Raw genomic sequence first — 19,032 nt, forward strand, 5'->3', positions numbered from 1 at the left:
TTGAGATATATCTTACATTGAACTGCATATATCTCAAACTAACTCCAATTCAAGATATCTCAAATTCAATTCCAGATATCTCGAATTGACTGTTATAATTGGGATGCACACATTCCAGATATCTCAACTACAACATAAAGTCAACAGCGATAAGGGTCTGTGTATGTCTATGGTGAAAAAAGTAGATCTACGTGATTCTATTTCTATGGTCTCTCCCCGTCCCCGCCAGTCTCGGGCAGAACGTCGTGAACTCTCGCGGTGTTTGGGCCGCAGCTTCAGAGCAGCATGGCGGCGGCGGCGATGCGGAGCTGCTGCAGGGGAGTCCTGCAGGCGGGCGGCCACGGCAGAGCTACTCCCCTGTGGCCCCGGCGCACCGGAGGTCAGTCCCGCTGAGTGTCGGCGACCTGTTCAACACGCTCTGAATGGCGAGGGCAGCCGTGGCGGATAATGAAGCGAGAGGTCGGGGGTGTGTCATCAGGGCGGCCGGAGAGATCTTCGTTTCCTTACATTGTCGTAAAACGGTCCGTCCGTCCGCAGTACCGCTGTCGTGAACGTGTTGACAGTGAAGACTAGCGGCCGGTCGTTTCTCTACGGGTCCCTCAGGTTGATCATTTACCAGCTTCAGCGAGCTCTTCTGTTGGTTTTATTGGAAGAAGATTTACTGAAGGGAGGTCTGTGTTTGTGCGCGTTTTACGATGACTATTTCCATATCGTTTTGAGCAACAGGGTTTTATTACTCTTTCTGTTCAAGGTTTAGGGCGAATTGGTATTTTACTCTCGCGTATTACTATTGGTTATCTATAGTTTGATAATAGTTCTTGAGGAGGTTTTTCGGCGACACATGAGCGCCTCTCGATAAGGAGTGCAGTGGCCTCTGTTGAAATGAGTGACTTGGGCCATTCGCCTGTTATGATTAATCAACATTGTCGTGAGATGTATGATTCTGCCGTAAACATGTGGCCAGTAAGTGTTGCCCACCGGTCAGTATGATCTGCGTGTCACATAAAGCCAGCCAGCAGGTGCGAGTGCTGTGGTGTTGCTGTCAATATTGAGTGTGAATTTGTTTATTATTGCACAGGATGGAAAACGTTGGGAAGCACAGGAGCTGGCTGAGGGAAGCAGGTACAGTATAGAGAAGTGCCTCTGTGTGAAGGCCACAGGACAGCCTAAACAAACCACTGTGCACAGCCTCCCTTACACTGACCTCCATGGGGCTTAAGGTCTCAATTAATACATGCAGTCGCTTTTGGTTCATAATGTGTGTATTCTAGTGTTTTCACTTAGCTGACAGACTTTCAATAATTATCCAGTAGAAATCATTCCATACCGACAATTCTGAAGTCCTTTATTTCATTAGTTGTATGTTTTTTTTTGTGTCATCTGACACGTGAGGCAGGTTTTGAGAACCTGCACAATCAATAAGTTGTGAGATTGTATTGCAGTGAAGGAGAGCGCATTTTCCTCCCATGCTACCTCACGAAGAACCTCATATTTTACACCTTTTTTTCCTTGTCAGGATTAAGACAGAAGTCATCAGTGCAGTATTTAAATCGCCCAGATCTTCCAAAGCTGGCCTACCAGAGAATTAAAGGCAAGAGCCCCGGCGTGGTGTTCCTGCCTGGCCTCGCCTCCAACATGAACGGGCAGAAGGCAGAGGCGCTGGAAGATTTCTGCAAATCTTTAGGTCATTCGTATTTAAGGTAATTCCTCTTGGAGCTCTACCATTGTTTTACAGTCCTGAATTGTTCACATGGACCATTGCAAGTTATTTGGGGGAGACTCTTCTTGTCTGTAAAATTGAAATTGCTTATTTTTAAAAATTACATTCATCCTAAAATATTACAGAACAAGCCTCCCCCTGCTGTTGTGCACTAAGGAATTGGGAATTTCAGTGCTTACCCTCTGACCTCTGTTTAGAATAGGTTAAGGAGTGCATGCTGTTTCTCAGATGTTGTGCAGCATTTTAATGATTGATAAATGTGAAGCTTTACTCTTTTGTAGTAATGTGAGCTTGAGTGATTTCCATCAGTAATGTAACTTAAGACCTACTATAAACAGTAATGTGTACAAGTGTGTCAGTTAGACCTTTGTTTAATTCAGTTGGATTACCATATACCGTTTTTGCAGTAAAATGCCAGATTGACTCTCACAATCTGAAGAGTTGACCAGGCGCAGAAGACTACATCAAAATATAAATCATTTAAAACTTAATAATATCCATAGTCTTCAAATTTGAGATCTATAAACAACCTGTTATTTGAATAAAATCATATTTAGAGGAGTCTGTTAGTATAAATGTGAAATAGTCACTCTTTTATGACAGCAGTGTTCTACTGGCCAGTGTTTGAATGTAATGAAGGTGTGGCCATCCATCCCCTCTGGGATTCTCTCAGGTTTGATTACACGGGATGTGGGGCGTCGGAAGGTGTGTGGGAAGAGTGTACGCTCGGCACGTGGAAGAAGGATGTGCTGACCGTGCTGGACGAGCTCACAGAAGGACCACAGGTAAGGGCTGCTTCCAGAGAGCTCCGGGGCTTCCCAGCTTTTATTAACACTATTGCAATGGTATTTGTTTCTTGCTTTCTTTTCTTATGGGGGTTTTGTTTGTAATTGTTAGTGTGTGTACACTTCTACAAGAAGCTGGAGACAGAGAGAGATTTCAGAGAGACGGAATAGAGGGTTGGTCCTAATCTGATTTGTGCTGGAGGTGAAAGTTGTCCTGTATTGCGGCCCACAGCCCACTGCTGCTGTGTGAGGAATGCATCTGGGAGGTGCCGTGTGGGTACGGTGGGTTGTGAGTGCAGCTGAGTGTTGTCTTTGCTGCAGATCTTGGTGGGTTCTAGCATGGGCGGCTGGCTGATGCTCCTTGCCGCGATCGCTCGGCCGGAGAAGACCGCGGCTCTTATTGGCATCGCCAGTGCTACGGATCACTTCGTCACTGCTTTTAAATCCCTTCCTATAGAGGTAAGCAGAGCATTAGGTCTCATGGTTACTTGGTTTATATGACTTAAGAGCTATCTTTTTATCAGGCTTTACTTCCTCCTTCCTGGACATGTTCTGCAAGCTGAACACACTTTTCTTTCCCTTGAAGGTGCGCAAAGAAACGGAAGAGAAAGGGGTGTGGAAGTTGGTGAGCAAGCACAGTGAGGAGGGCTTCTATAACATGCGCCTGGAGTTCATTAAGGAGGCGGAGAACCACTGCATGCTGCAGAGCCCCATTCCTGTCACCTGCCCTGTGCGGCTTATCCACGGCATGCAGGACCAGGACGTCCCCTGGCACGTCTCCATGCAGGTGGCCGAACGTGTACTGAGCACCGACGTGGACGTCGTCCTGCGCAAACACGGCACGCACCGCATGTCTGAGAAGGACGACCTCAAGCTGCTGGTCTACACTATCGACGACCTCATCGACAAGCTCACCACGCTGGCCTGAGCGGACTGGAGTCGACCTTCCTTCTCCTGGCTTCTCTTCTGGGCACTGTGAAGGCAGTTCATTGCCACGCTTATGCAATTAAAGAAAAGGGGATCACCAAAGTAAACAAAACTGTCCGAGAAGTAAAAGACACACAGACGCAGAGAAAAGCTTTTTTTGAACCTTCTATTCCATTTTGCCTTACAGATGGAGTTTTATTTTATTTTATTTTTGATAGTAGTTAAATTGCAGTGTGTTTGTAGTCACACTAGGTTATGTAAAAGATGCTGCTATTTTTGTTTCTATGACAGAACCCCCCCCCCCGCATGTCCCGGAGCTATTTTTCCTACTGTTTTGTACCAACACACACACACACACACACAAATCTATATTCATGTTCCTGTGCCTATTTTTATGACTTTGTTCCACAGAATTTGCCATGGTGTTTATGTATACTTTCAAATAAACATGGTATGTTGCCTGGAATGGGTTTCCTTTTTCTGTTGTGATACGTGTGGGGTTACCATGGCTAGTACAGACTGCCAGTGCTCGAAGATCACCTCTTTAGATCCATTATTTATAGGGTATATCTTTGTTTTATTAACCTTGCAGAACTGTTTATATATCCGGTGTGTATCTTTGATAATTTATGATTTGTTCTCCAGTACTGTCTGCCGGCTTGCTCAGCCCTCAGAGACTGTGCATCTCAGTGCCAGAGACAACAAACTCATATCATCAATATGCCATTAGAGGGCAGCAAATATCAAGGAAATTATAATGGTCAACTCACCTGCAATTACTAGCTGATTGACTTTCTGCCAAGTTTCTCCTCAAGGTTTGAAGTATACAGGAATTGACTCCTTCTATGTCTACCTTATTGGTCTGTTGGCACCTGGAGCCGACACATTTCCTGTGACAGCACAATGTCAGTTCTCACCGTTGCCATAGATTTATGCATGAATTGCAAGAACCATTTTTTTTTTTTAAGTTGTTGTTGCTACATGCTTGTCTGGTCCTATAAGGAACATTAGCAAATAGTTTAATTTCTCTGAGCGTGTATGCATTTATATCTAGATGTGCAGTTGTGTGTTATAATAATATAGTCTCAATAAAAAACTAGTCAGGAATCTGCTTCTAGTAATTTGTGTTACGGACAAATGACAGTTTTAGCTTGAATGGGAAAAGCTCAGGAATGTAAAAAAGTTAAATATTAATGGAAAACTGGTAGAAATTATTAATATTTCATATTACATTGAACATGTGCCTAACAAAGTGCAGTTTTCACTAAACTGAAGGAGAAAGTATTCTGGAACTGTGCATATAAAAAACTGCCTTTTCAAATTCTGCTTCCATACCAAAGTTAAATGAAAGAACCTTTCATATTTGTTGGGCCAGACAAGTAGGTTTCCTGCTGCAAACTGTTTAGCTCATGAACTTACAAAATGCTGAGCTCCAGCTCTTCCTTTTATAAAATATAAGACTCCATATTCTCTATTCTCCCATACTTTCTTTTTATCACCATACATTTATTTTATCATCCATGTCAGTCATTCAATGCAAAAAAGTCACTTTATGATAATGGGTACCAATTATTGATGAACTGATGTATAAATAGCACAGGATTGACATGAATAGCTTATGTACTTCATCTGAGTTTAGTTAATCACATATATAACAAGGTTAGGGATAGGATTACAGACTAGGTTTGTGATCAACATCAGAACTGGCAGTGCATGAGGCATTCATAGGTTATTCCTTTAGGATTCATACAGCAGTTCATTAAGAATTGGTGCCCATTATTGTAAACTGTTACCCAAAAATAAATAAATGCAATGGTTTGCTGCCATATTATACTGCAACTACTGATGCTAGAAAAATGTAACAAAACATGTTTCTGTGCTTCATTTTGCTTCATTAAAGTATTACTGTATCCAAAAAGTACATAATTTCCGTAATTAAAACTGAAGAATTAGATAATCGTGGTTCATTGTTTCTTAATGTTGCCATATCCTACAGCCAGTTATTAATACAGGTTTTGCTTGGATAATGTTCAAATTGATATTTGTTTTTCAAATAAGATGGAACCAAACCAAGAGCACAAAGAGCCGGTGTGTTCCACCTCGCTCAGCAGTATTGGAAAAACGCGCTTCCTTGTGTAGGAATGCCCTTTTTCCCAGCTTGCGTCCTGCTGTGAAGTTTTTCGGCTGCCAGCATTGAAGAGCAAGTTGTGTAGTTGCGGTGGCTGGCCCTGAGAGTCTCATCCAAGCAGACAGAAGGTAAGTTTTAAATTTCTAATTATTTCAAAGATATATGCACCTCTATTTTAACTATGTTGCAAATTGTGTGATGAGATATTTGTAATTCTGTGTCAGGTAGTGTTTTTTGTGTTTTGTTTGTTTCTTCTGGTTACTTTTGCTTTACTCTAGGGGAGCAGAAAGGAAGCAAGATGCATAGTCATGCTGTGTTTGAGCAGTCTTGTTAGAATCAGATGAGTTAAACCTTGATTGTAGGATGCATCAAACAATATTGATTCATAATCGATTACATTAAAAAATTAAATGTGGCACATAAACAGTGAACACATGGAGATACAAACAAACACATACACACAGACCAGTGGAGTAAAGGTAACATTGCATGTAATATATAGGGCAAAGATAAGGCATTGACCCTTTGTGACTGATGCACAGTGGCGACACCAGCTAGAGTCTCTGTTTTGTCTGTTCTTGTTGACCATGTTGCTCAATCTTTAAGCTTTATTGCTCATAGTAACCATGATTACAATCAAAACATATACATCTCCAATTAACTTTTGTTTCAACAGTATATCCAAGCATTTGATTTGCTTTTTTATTGCTTCCCACACTGTTTAGATTGAGATAATGATATCCCATTGTATATGTTTGTCAGGTGCCAGCCCTTAACTGAATATTGTCTAAGTTCCATTGTATAATCTGTGCTGCTGAAACTGTATGTCATCTAATAATTTGACAAGTTTACTAACTGTATCAGAGGCTAGATCATTAATATCAATTAGGAAAAACAGACACCCTTACACTGTCCCTGGTCCCTGGTCCAGCTTTATGGCCTTTCATGTGGCATTTGCAGTTTTCATAGTCAGTGTGAATATTGTAGTTAGAGGTCAATATAAATATAATTTGCTTGAGTACAAATGAGAATATACCATCAGGTGATTGGTTTATTTTAAGTTTTCCAATTGAAGTTCCCTTCTTCCTCTATCTTGATATCAGTTAGGATTGCTCCCTAAGCTGTTATTAGTGTTATTAGTTTCTTCCTTGGTAATCACCTCTGTGAAATACTCTACACTCTGCCCCAGGTCTATAATTACCCCAAGCTGTTTTACTTCTTCCAACCTGATTAACCTACAAGCTATTTTATACTACTTCCCTTATAAATATATTACTTGCATATTAAAAAATGTATTGTGCAAAAACTACTGTCACATGCAGACAAACTATCTATCTAGATGTTTCTGTCCCCTGTTTGACTGGGGTTAGTGGTGCATGGTCTCCTTCTGGAACAGTGGCCTCAATGTGGTCCAAAGGTTCTGCGGTGGTTTTAATGGCGGCGGGTGACCTTTTGAAGCGGTGTGTTGGAAATGAACTGTAATCACTTCCAGCGTAGACACTGTCGCCTCTCAGTCCAAAGGGCAGACAACATTACACACTGAACAACGTCAGGAAAGCCAGGACACAGGTACAGAAACTGCTGGGCTCACAGCATACCTGTGCGTAAGAACAGTAAGACTGAACCTCTTAATAACCTCATATATTCTGAAAAAGTGTGAAGACTGAGGAGGATTGCCTTGACTCTGGAAGGACCATGTGTGCGAAGCCGTGCCAGGTGGTGCTTTTGGCGGGGCTCCTGTGTGGTAAGACCCTCTACTTGTGTGGCTGGGATTGTGTGTGACTGAGGGGAGGGAAGCACTTTTTGCTCATGAAAAGCAACCCCCAACAAAACATATGCAAGGTTAGGAGAAACATTACCAAAATAATATAAATGTTTATTTTAAGTGGTGAATAATTTAAAAAGTAGGTACTTATTTTATCCTGTTGTATATTTTTTAAGTTTTAAATATACTATTTGCTGGTGGTATGAATTACCTATTGACTTGGTGAAACAACTTTCCAGAAAGTTTCACTATTTCACCATATTTTCACTACATTCATACTTCATAAAATCAGCTGATGTTTTTAATTTTTTATTTTGTGCTGTAAATACAGGAGTGTCCAGTGCTCCATTTATGAAGGAGGAGGATGCTAATCAGTTCATCCGACTGAAGAGACAGGCGCAGTATTCACAAGATGGCTACTGGGACCCGTACCATGCACACAACCAGTGGGGATACACTGTCCAAGAGCAGGTCAGTGCACTGCCACACTGCCTCAAACTGCTACACACTGACACAAAACTGGGAAGTAATACAACCAGACCAGAGCGTAGGTCATTCTTAGATGCGGTGTCTCAGTATTGTACTGGCAAATGTTAAGCTTAGAATGATATATGTAAGCAAAGGTACAATTTTATTCTCCCTATTATGTCCTCCAGACAACCAACTAATGCTAGTGGCATTACTGGGCAAAAACTTCAGCGTAAATCCAGTTCCCTTTTAGTTTCGTAAGACCACAAAACAGAATTTGCCACATGGCTACAGAAGCTCCTGGGTGTTTCAGGTGGGCTTTCTTGAGTAATGGCTTCATTCTTGTCACCATACCATACAGGCCAGATGTGTGGATTGTGGAGTGTTGTCACATGTACACTTTGACCAGTCTTGGCCATAAAAGTCTGTATCACACTTGACCTCTTAGTCTCTGTCATCCAGTTTGGAGGGGCAGCATGATCGAGGCAGGGTCTTGTGGTGCCCTACACCTTCCACTTCTTAATAATTGTCTTGGCCGCACTTGCCCTTTGATAGTTTTTATACCCATCCCCTGATCTGTGCTTTCAACAACTTTGTCCCAGAGTTATTTTGAAAGTTCTTTCATGTTCATGGTTGAGTCTTTGCTACAGGAACTGCTGAATTTATCCACAAATCATTTGAATCACTACAGTTTATCAAAGATAAACTTGGTGTGTGATCTGGAAGGTGATTGCTTACACCTGAATTAATTTAGGATTGCTGTTACAAGGGACAATTATCCAACCAAGCCATTGCAATTTTTATTTAATACATTTTTATTACCCTTCAGTTATTTGAGAGCTTAAAACCCTTGTATTGTTTTACTGTGGATTGCAGAACAACAGCAGGTTATGTGCTCCTTCTCTGTATTTTAGGCTACTGAATACTGGACATCACTCCGGACCAACGCACAGTACTATATGGACATGGGTTACATGATGTTTGATCCATCTGTTGCCATGTAAGTCCAAATCCTCTCAGCTTTAAGTTAAAACAGCAATATTTTTGTATAAACTGGATAGAGAATATGAAAGTGCTTTTGAGATTTCAGCCTACGATGTTGGACAGAGGAACGGATATATCCAGATACTTCCTGAGGCTTCCTGAGTCTATTCAGTTGAACAGGTACGCTGGCAGCTGTGAGTGTTGCTGGTCTCAAACTGAAGCCCTCGGGATAACAGCTCAGAGAATCAGAGGTGTCAGACAGCCTGTTTTGTTTTCACAGAGAGAATAACAAGGTGTATATGGACATGCTGCGCAGCACAGGGGAGCACCTTCACGACCAGGCAGGCCAGCACTGAGCCCCCAGGACAGCAGGATCGTGGTAGATGCCCCGCAGCCAGGGTGGCATAGAGCAGCCAGGTCACCCAGTCAAATACAGTGCAGGCTGCTTCAACAAACTGCCCTGCCTGGGTCCAGATCAGCCATAGATTATTGGTGCTATTCTTGGTAGGACATCAAGGGCTTTCTTATATTATGCAATATAATATGTAGTGAAGTGTATTCATACCATCCATTCCATACAAAGTCGTGATTAAAACACGGGGTGTGTAAACCTTTGACTGCAGCTGCATTCATTTCTGTGGAGCAACAGTCAAACATTTAAACACCGGTGTGTGGAATATATATAGTTCTCTCTTGGCTGGATTGTTGTTCATCACAATCTGAAAATATTTAATTGACCAAAAAGTGTCATTTAATGTACAGCTTTGTATTCACATGAATGGATCACAGAATAATATTGTTTCAAATGAAGAATGCAAAATACAGTTAATATAATGTCATGTTCTTCAATATTTTTTATACTCTAGGCTTGTCAATATAGAAACAATAAATTGCATTTCTGCAGTGTCAGTCTCTGTCAGTCTGTCAGGCTCTCCATTAGTTCTGATTATGGTAATATATGTTTATATTTTTATTTCACGTTTGTGGTGCTTTTTAACCTCAGTGTCACCCCCCTGCCGCTGCTGTCCTGACAGTGACACTTCTGGACACATCGGACTCTCCACTTCATGTGGTGTGTTTTCTACATAGTGTTAAGTGTGTACCGTACTGTTGATCATGCATGAATAAAGTTCAAAACAAAATATGAATGTTTTTAAATAAAAATATATTAGTATTAATCAGAAGTAGAACAACATCAATAACAATAACAGCATCGTTAATTCACTCATGTCAGAGGAATAAAGGTTTAATAAAAAGCATTAATCGATGCTAAAGAACAACACACACTGGCGCTGCACAGTCCCCTAGCTGTCCTGCTGTCTTGTTATAAGCTTGCAGTGAACAGCCACTTTCAGCACAACGCTCAGCTGCTATTGCAACTCTGAGGAATCAAGACTGTAGACTGTATGTACCCCATATACTAATGTTAAGGTGTAATTTCTCACAAACAAATATAATAGCAATACAAATATATAAATGAATATCAAAATAAAAATGATTAATAATTATAATAATACTGCACTGCATGGGGATCAAGAATGACGCCATTCCGGGCCCCGCCCCGCGGCGCACGCCCCGCCCCCCGCGCAGCCCTTATTACCGCACAGCCGCTGTCCAGCCTTTCAGCACCTCCAGGAGCAAGAGGCGGCGGACGGGAGGGATTGGATTTGCAAACATCGTTGTGTCAAGCCGCACATCCACAGCTGCAGTGAGTACGAGCCGGCACAGTGCATTCGTTAGAGCTGTCATTATTACTGTGGCTCAAAAATAAAAAGTGACGCGTGCATGTATATGGCACAACTTTAAACATGCCTAAATAAATGCTGTTGTTTTTCAGTCTTTAAAGTTATTGGCTTTATTATGTAGCACTCTTCTGTAGTTTTGTGTTTGTTCGCTTTGCAATTATTCAAGCCGATGTTGCGCAGGATGCTGTTGCAGGATCCTCAGTGACTGCAGCCCTTCTGTCCGTTCGGCCCCTGCGGTCAGACGTGCGGACAGTGTCCAGTGTGGACCGGGCGTGTGTGGGGGAGGCTGCAGCTTCGCCAGGCTGAAGTCACTCCGTTTTTCAGTATTCATCTGTTGTGCTTTTATCAGATGTATGCGGAAACTTATCCACTATACTTTCCCACGCAGTTACGATGGAGGAAAACATGTCGCATCGTTTATTCGCTCTGAGAGGAACCACTCCAAGAGGGTTGCTCTGACGACGTTTTCTGCCTGTGTCAGTTGTTTATTATATGATGTTGATGATGATGATTATTGTGATTTTAACAATATTAATAATAATTCGTTGTTATCTATATTTAACCTTTAGTACAGGGAATCGGAACAGCCATTTAAAATTGGAACTGCGATTAGATTTTATTCTTATACTCCTTGTCATCCTCTGACTACTACTACTATTATTATTATTATCTAAATGTGCTCCTAGGTTAATTCGGTTTACTGTGTAGGTCTGTTGTTACCAAGAAAGTGAGAGAAAGAAAGAGAAACCACTCCTAAACGCTCTGATTATATTTCTGTCATGAGGTTAAATAATTTAAATCCCCGAAAGATATTACTATTACTTACTTGACATTTTGCAAAGACCAAGTTTCATTATATTAAATTCATAAACATTTCTTATATATATATATATATATATATATATATATATATATATATACAGTATAATATATATGTGAGGTGTTTCTCTCCAGTCCACAGTCCTGGGCTGGCTGAAAAGGACCACACCCCGATGCTGGCTAATGGTAGATCTAATAATACCCTTGGGAGACTGTAGATTGCCTCTGTCCTGCTGCTGTAATAGTATCAATTACTCACGAACATCAGACCGTTTTAGGGCAACATCTGTACTTAGATTGTGGGGGATCATTTTCTAAAATATGCTGCCCTGTAACTGTCATGTTCCTTCTTCAGACACAGTTTTTAAAAATTCAAAGTGCAAATAAAATGTTTTGATTGCACAAACATCTATTGTAAGTATGAATGTATTTAACTATCTATTTACAGTGCAGCTAATGTTTTTGTGTCTATAGCCATTTGGAAGTTTGTGAATTTGCAGTAAGTTGCTCCCTGTAGAGAGGGCGCTGAAACCTCTGTTAGGCAGCCCTGAAGACACTGTGCCACTGTTGTGTTTCAGTAATGGCTAACAGAGGACCCAGCTATGGCCTGAGCCGAGAGGTACAGGAGAAGATTGATCAGAAGTATGACACCGAACTGGAGAGCCGACTGGTAGATTGGATTATAGCCCAGTGTGGTGGCAATGTAGAGCGTCCCCAGCCAGGAAAAACCAACTTCCAGAACTGGCTGATGGACGGCACGGTAGGAGCCTCAATTGTGCATTATGCTATTATTTATACTTACAACTGGCTACAGTTTAAGAAAAATTAATTGAGAAATGTGTATATAAATCTAGTATAATATGACAGCAAGGCATTTTTTTTCCATCATCTGAATCAACTGGAGAGCAACATGGATGAGGAATAATACTTTTATAGTTAGCACTATTACTGTTTCATCTAGACTAGTACTACTACCATTACTAATCCAATATGATTACTGCAAGCCTCCACAAGTTATTATTTACTTACTGTGTTTTTCCAATTAAAGTGGCAATTAATACTTGTTATCCAGTTAACCAGCCATGAGAAAAATACTTGTATAATACCTCCATTCAAGGCTGTAATGTTACAGTATTCAGTATTGAAATGATTTGAGAAAACACAGCCCTTAATGAAAGTAATCAATGTGCAGGCCTTTGTGGTCATGGTGGTGCCAAGTGTGGAGTACCAGCTAATGCTGATGGGCTCTGGCTGAGCACTTCTTGTTCATTGTACTCTCTGGTTTTCCTCTGTCTTAAGATGCTCTGCAGGCTGATAAATAGTCTTTACCCCCGAGGTAAGGAACCCATCAAGAAGATTCCAGAGACACAGATGGCCTTCAAGCAGATGGAGAAGATTTCCCAGTTCCTGAAGGCGGCCGAGGCCTATGGAGTTATTACAACAGACATTTTCCAGACTGTGGATTTATGGGAAGGTATGCCAATCAGACTCTCCCACCAAGCAGGGTCGGCTTAAGAAAAACACACACAAAGGTTGAGTGTGCTCATTTTGTTGGGTAATTGATTTTGTACAGAGACATTCTGAATCTCTGTCCACATTTAAAAAGCATTTTAGATGTAAAAATACATAAATAATAAATGTTGTAGAGCTGTGAGTATCTCGGTTCCAAGTATTTGTATATCACTGCATTGCTTCAGAGGGGTGCTGAGCTACACAGAGGGTGTTTGTCAAGGTGCTGTAGCTACACTGCCCTCTCTCTCTCAGGTAAAGACATGGCAGCAGTGCAGAGGACTCTTATGGCACTGGGCAGCGTGGCCGTGACGAAGGACGATGGATATTATCGGGGAGATCGCAACTGGTTCCATAGGTAAGACAGGCATCACAATGTTTCCATATAGCCCAGCACTACCCCTGTGCCACTGTGTTCTTCTCCCAATGACTTTGTAGTTACCCCCGCTATAGTACCATCTATTACTGTAACAGTGGACTCCAGCCTCACATACGCTGTGTTAGTTATCTTGAGCTGACAGGAAGGCCACTGCAGGAGAAGGCCTGTGGGTCTGGCTGTGAGTGCGGATCTTTGTGCTCTGTATCCAAATTTCTGTCAAGTGCCCACAAAAAGCTGTACTTACACATAATGAGCTGTATAATTCATCTGAAGTATTCCTGTAATGGGAAAGCCTACATTTGCAGTTATCTGACCTTTTTAATATTCCGGGATGTCCTCTGGGACTACATCTAATTGAATGTAACGTCATCAAATGTAATGACATAGAATTCCCAATCGTAAATCCAAATCATAGCCCCTTCAGACTAAACCAGAGACACAATCTGAATCCAGGCCTGGCTAGGGAGAGTTGCAGAGCCTCCCTCAGACCTGTCTTATTTCCCAGTGTAGTTGCCGTGAAGGATGGCTCTGTGTTTTGGGAGCAGGATGAAAGGTGTGTGAAAGTGCCAGCGTTGTCCATGAAAGAGACATTCACCTCTCCTCTGTCCACAGGAAGGCGCAGGGCAATCGGCGGGAGTTCTCCGAGGAGCAGCTACGCCAGGGGCAGAGCCTGATTGGCCTGCAGATGGGCAGCAACCGTGGGGCATCTCAGTCGGGCATGACGGGGTATGGCATGCCCCGGCAGATCATGTGACCAGAGACCTGGCGCAGGCAGACGCATGGCGTTATCTCAGTCTCTGGGACGGGGGGCTGCAGCAACTGCGCATAAAGAAGCTTGACCTGACAGCCTTGGAAATCAGTTCCTCAAACGACCATCAAGCCTGGCAGGAAGTGCTTCACACAGACAACCCCCAAGACTGCATTGTAACCAAATGTTGAAATGTTAAATACAGTGCTATGAGTGAGAAGGGAGTGTGCTGTAGAAAACAATGTGTCACAAAATGACTGTATAAATATTTATATTTATTTATTAATGTATTTTGGTCATTTTTATCTTTATTTAACTTTATAGTGAGTTTATTCAATATTACCACTGTCACATTGTCATGTACTTTTCTGTGTTTAAATGCTATTGTCTGTTGGAATAAAATGTCAAGGCTAATCCATTAACCCGGGTTCAGGATGTCTGTTCCTCCGTTGTACAATTATGTTCATTTCGAAATTAAACATTTTCTTTTTTTGAAGCAAACGTAGAAGCTTTTTTGTGAACCTTTGCTGATTTGGAAAGTGTGTTTTAGGAAATAAGAAATCTCTCTGACTCTGTGACTTAACCCTTAACGGTTCATATCTCTACAACACTGTAACTGTCCTGAAGGCTACACACTGATATGCCAACAGCATGGGAATGTAATAAGCTGTTAATCAAAGCACTATCATAACATTTAATCTTCACTTCCTATAGGGAATTATATTCACTGAGTAAACTGAGAATTTTAGACAGCACTCCAAGACATATATTATTTAGTATTACACTTTTACTGATTCATATACAGGATGTCATTTACTTGGTGTATATATATATATATATATATAATATTTAAATATATACACACACAATAATAGTGACTGAGTGTTCTGTGGCGTAACACCAGCCAATGAAGAATGAGTCACATTAGTGCAGAGCAGGGGACATCGGCATTGACCTGAGGATACATGTGTGTGTGCGTGAACACTAAAGCTAAGGATTAATAGCGTGTTATTTTTAAAGCTTTTCGTCATATAGTTTTTATGTTTCATATCAATATTCAGTGACAAAATGAGCTCTGGGGAGACCTGTCAGGATGCATTATGTATGACGAGGGGTTGGGGTCAGGAGGAGCTCATCTGCTGTGAAGGGTGGCTCTGTACAATCCAATAGAACCACTCTGACTCTCCGTCCCAGGGGAACCTGTAATTCAATACTGCGATATATAAAGCACTGCCTTCCAAGGACACAAAGGGAATCCACTCATGTTTTCTCTGTTGGTTTGGTTCTATTCTGTTTTAGTTTGTGTGTGTTTGTTTTTCAGGCCGGGCACTGGGAGTGCGTCCGGCGCAATACACTCCCCGAGCCTGTAGCCCTCCAGGAGTGAGTGAGTGTGGATGTGCAGCCTCACAGCCCCCGACACTCAGCGTGATTTGTTTCTTGGCAGCTGTATAATTAAACAATTCACTTCAAACAAACTGCTGTCCAGTCAAACCCTGAACTCATTTCGGTTATGTGAATGGAGGGCAATGTAATAAACCACTGACAGATGTTTTTTTTTTTTTTCCCAGAGTTAAAGGGATGGTTGCAAGTGTTTTAAAGTTAGATGGAATAGGTTTATATCTGAATATGACTTATATTGCAGCTAATGTTCAAAAACAGATGTTGTAATATTTAATATCCACCCTTCTCCCACCAGACGCAGAAGAGCTGAAGATGAAAGCATGGGGAGGACTCTCTGGGAGGCTTTTATCCTGCAGGGTGCTGACCAAGCCTGGCTGGAGATGGTGAAATTATAAACGCAGGTAACGATACAAACTTTCACCTGTACCTATTGTATTTTTGTATGTATAAGTATTAAAACTTGTACTCTGACAATGAGACACATAGTGACTGGGTACAAGTTTGTAATTTATTATAATTGTCAATTATTTGATTCGGACTGGACTATAATTTAATTTCAGATACAAAATAGAAATTGGGAAAAACATATCTTTGAGGCAAAGAGGAATTAACCAGAAAGGTTTTGATCTATCTTCTCTGTATCTCTTCCTCTTAATACTGCCCTCATACAGAGAAACTCATTCATTAGGCGAAGACAACAAATCGGGAGAAGCGAACCAAAGCGCTTAGTGAAAAGGTCACAGGGGATTCGGACAGCTTTCCTTTCCATTAAAGCAATGTTTTTGTTTATGGTGCCAATAAGGTATTATGGCCTGGCTTATCGATGAGGAAAACTGAATGTGACAAGGCTGCATGAATTAGCATTTATCAACCGGCACATCTATCACTGTCCGCCCTATTAAACTGTCTCTTGGAGAACTGCCATTCACAGAGATGCTATCACTCACAGGCATCTGGACACATTTTTAATTAGGTATTTCAGCATATAGCGTCTTCATGTACTGTATATTAAATAATACATCTCCCATTCAATTACAAAATGTATCTTGATATGCAACTCCATCCAAGCCTTACTGATCTGCATTTTAAAATATGTTGAAGCCCTCTCTGCTCTACTATAGTAATTCCTACACCGTTCACCCAGTTTGGATGTAACTACCCTCACATTAAAGATGATAGTCTACACTTAAATCACATATTGTTTCCTTTCAAATCCATTGTGGTGTTGTACAGAGCCAAAATTATGACAATTGTGTCACTGCCCAAATATTTATGTACCTAACTGTATGTATTATTTATTCCAAGGTAAATGCTTAATTTTAATCTGATTAACATAGATTTACCCACAGGCTAAATTGAATGTGTTTTTTTTTATTGTTTTGTTTGAAACACGATTGTAAACTGATGACTGAAAATTGAATATGACAGCCTAGACATGTGGTTTCTTGTAACTTCTGATAGAGATAACTCTATTCAGAAGAGAGACTGGAAACGAATCCCCTGAGAATTACAAACATGACAGGGAGTCCAGGATAAATCTGTCCCATAACTTTACATTGTGTAAACATTAATCTTTTGGATAGTGTATTATATATCCAATTATACAATTAACAAACAAAAAAAAAGCTTGGTTTATTTCCTAATATAAATGTATTTGTAATAAAATTGTTAGTCCCAGAGTCAGTACCAGACAGCCTGTTGCTCATGACATGACAGGAAACAGACATAGAGTAGTTTGTATGTCACATATATATATATATATATATATATATATATATATATATATATATATATATATATATATATATATATATATATATATATATATATAATTATTTTGTGTACCATTATTCTGAAGAAATGCTGTAAACTTCAGCTTAAAATGACTAGGAGGTTTTTGAGTGCTGTATTCTGAATGTAAAACTGAATGTAAATGGATAGACAGGTAAGGGAGTATTTGGAAACTGAAGACGTGATAATTACATATACATTTAGGCGGATGTACGACGCATGCAGTTTTTTTTCTCTCTAATGCCAGAAATGGATGATTTAATATGTTCCCAATTCACTAGAAACAATACGTCAGTTACAAATGCACTTGTCAATTAAATAACCATTAAATTGCATATGTCCGATAAGACAATCCATGCCATAATGGACCTGTCCGATAAGACACGCAATGTAGAGCCGGTTAAAGGAACTAATCACGACAATGCAAACAGTCAACTTTAATATGAATGAAAAACATGTTGGCTGTCTAATGCTTGAAATCTGATGTTTGCACAGAGGACTGAAGGGCAACCACACTGTACTCACAAGTACTGCCAGCACAGGCCCATGTCAGCATGGCTTCTGCACCAGTTCGCTCTTTCGGCACTTTTTCTACATTGAGTAAAACATTAATATAATTTAACACAGAGAAGCCACTGTGCACTCGGTTGTACTGAAATAATGCCCAGTTCTGTTTTTTCATTCATTATGTCACTCAGTTACACGTTTGCTGAAACGGCGCCCCCTTGTGGGGACTGATTTGCTCTTATATCCCACCAGTTCAGAACCACAGCATCTCTCCCGCTTGAGTCGAGTGTAAAGTTTGCGGGCGGGTTTTTAAATGCTGTCAGCTTGTTATTGTATACGTATGAATGCTCAAATGTTATAGCATGGTGCACTGCTGATGATGGTAGTCTTGATGTATTGTCAACGGCTGGCACAGACACGAAAATATACGAGAATTAATTGATTACAGGTGTCACCTTATGTTATGGGATTGTATGATAATTTGGGGTCTGTGAGACTCTTCAATAAGGTGCACAAACCATTCTCATTGTGTAATGGGAACAACCACAATTCGGAAAAAAAACCTATAATAAGGGTACCTATAATAGGTATACAAATACCTGTTGGTAATAATAGCACACGTAGCAAATAACACAACTACAAAATGAAATACAACACAAATAAAGTTCACACATATATAATAATACAAAATGAGCACTACATGGGTTTACTGGGTCTGCAGGAACTTTATGGAGTTTGCTGATGAAATCTATGAAATTAATTTGTCACTTAATGTGTGTGTGTGTGTGTGTGTGTGTCATGATTATCAACAGCTTTGCCACAACTACGTAGCAGAGAAAGTAGGCAATAGCAAGGAGCTGGTAGCTGTACAGTAGGGAATTAGGGTAGAAGGTGGTTTTCTCCATGAGATCCGACATTAGTCTCCAAAGCTGTGGTCCAGAACCCGCTGTGTGCATGGAGAAGCACAGGCAGCTCGGCTGTATTGTACGGACTAAGTGTCTTTATCAAGATATATTATAAAATATAAAATGTAATGTATGCCCTCACGCAGAGTGCCTTGAGCAAGAGCCTGGATACCGACCTGACCTCTGATGACAGTAATGCTCTCTTCCAGGGCACTATAGGGTTACAGGTACCTCCTGCTTTAGAAACCGATACTCCACTGACAACAGCTCAGAAAACACCCCGGCAAACGTCGTGCTCGGCCGGTGCGATGGGATTATGTCTGGCTTGTGTACGGCTCCTCTTCCCCCCGCCTAAAGCGACCTACCGATACCCTGCAGCGAGGCAGCGGCGCCCCAGGATGGGCACGGAAACCGAGGGGCACAGCCCGAGCCCCGCTGGGGACAATGCCAG

At 41.1% G+C, this 19,032-nt stretch overlaps 3 protein-coding genes across 4 annotated transcripts; all 3 read left to right on the plus strand.

The window, feature by feature from the left end:
* The first annotated feature begins 247 nt into the window (after window positions 1–247).
* abhd10b (abhydrolase domain containing 10, depalmitoylase b) lies at window positions 248–3,898 on the plus strand. 2 transcript variants are annotated; one of them, XM_066698959.1, is made up of 6 exons: window positions 440–671; window positions 1,079–1,122; window positions 1,517–1,700; window positions 2,394–2,505; window positions 2,827–2,964; window positions 3,092–3,898. In XM_066698959.1, exons 2-6 carry the CDS (start codon window positions 1,080–1,082, stop codon window positions 3,431–3,433), a joined length of 819 nt encoding a protein of 272 aa, XP_066555056.1. In that variant the 5' UTR covers window positions 440–671; window position 1,079; the 3' UTR covers window positions 3,434–3,898. The 2 variants fall into 2 exon arrangements, with proteins under 2 accessions (XP_066555055.1, XP_066555056.1); XM_066698958.1 differs by lacking the exons at window positions 440–671; window positions 1,079–1,122 and adding an exon at window positions 248–379.
* Window positions 3,899–7,074: 3,176 nt separating this feature from the next.
* LOC136746458 (uncharacterized protein C3orf85) lies at window positions 7,075–9,681 on the plus strand. Its single transcript, XM_066698961.1, has 4 exons — window positions 7,075–7,304; window positions 7,657–7,796; window positions 8,708–8,793; window positions 9,058–9,681. Exons 1-4 carry the CDS (start codon window positions 7,256–7,258, stop codon window positions 9,131–9,133), a joined length of 351 nt encoding a protein of 116 aa, XP_066555058.1. The 5' UTR covers window positions 7,075–7,255; the 3' UTR covers window positions 9,134–9,681.
* A 694-nt stretch (window positions 9,682–10,375) lies between these two features.
* Window positions 10,376–14,478, plus strand: tagln3b (transgelin 3b). The gene is made up of 5 exons (XM_066698960.1): window positions 10,376–10,485; window positions 11,920–12,101; window positions 12,641–12,815; window positions 13,106–13,208; window positions 13,842–14,478. The coding sequence occupies exons 2-5, from the start codon at window positions 11,922–11,924 to the stop codon at window positions 13,981–13,983; spliced, it is 600 nt and encodes a 199-aa protein (XP_066555057.1). The 5' UTR covers window positions 10,376–10,485; window positions 11,920–11,921; the 3' UTR covers window positions 13,984–14,478.
* Window positions 14,479–19,032: the final 4,554 nt, after the last annotated feature.

Source organism: Amia ocellicauda, chromosome 3 (assembly GCF_036373705.1).
Source record: "Amia ocellicauda isolate fAmiCal2 chromosome 3, fAmiCal2.hap1, whole genome shotgun sequence".
Taxonomy (NCBI): Eukaryota; Metazoa; Chordata; class Actinopteri; order Amiiformes; family Amiidae; genus Amia; species Amia ocellicauda.

Excerpts from the sequence above, each read along its gene's own strand:
- tagln3b (XM_066698960.1), top strand. The coding sequence starts at position 11,922 with ATGGCTAACAGAGGACCCAGCTATGGCCTGAGCCGAGAGGTACAGGAG. Across the intron at positions 12,102-12,640 it reads ACTGGCTGATGGACGGCACG|ATGCTCTGCAGGCTGATAAA; the intron begins GTAGGAGCCTCA and ends CTCTGTCTTAAG. Across the intron at positions 12,816-13,105 it reads GACTGTGGATTTATGGGAAG|GTAAAGACATGGCAGCAGTG; the intron begins GTATGCCAATCA and ends TCTCTCTCTCAG.
- abhd10b (XM_066698958.1), top strand. The coding sequence starts at position 286 with ATGGCGGCGGCGGCGATGCGGAGCTGCTGCAGGGGAGTCCTGCAGGCG. Across the intron at positions 380-1,516 it reads GTGGCCCCGGCGCACCGGAG|GATTAAGACAGAAGTCATCA; the intron begins GTCAGTCCCGCT and ends TTTCCTTGTCAG. Across the intron at positions 1,701-2,393 it reads TTAGGTCATTCGTATTTAAG|GTTTGATTACACGGGATGTG; the intron begins GTAATTCCTCTT and ends GGATTCTCTCAG.
- LOC136746458 (XM_066698961.1), top strand. The coding sequence starts at position 7,256 with ATGTGTGCGAAGCCGTGCCAGGTGGTGCTTTTGGCGGGGCTCCTGTGT. Across the intron at positions 7,305-7,656 it reads TTTGGCGGGGCTCCTGTGTG|GAGTGTCCAGTGCTCCATTT; the intron begins GTAAGACCCTCT and ends CTGTAAATACAG. Across the intron at positions 8,794-9,057 it reads TTTGATCCATCTGTTGCCAT|AGAGAATAACAAGGTGTATA; the intron begins GTAAGTCCAAAT and ends TTGTTTTCACAG.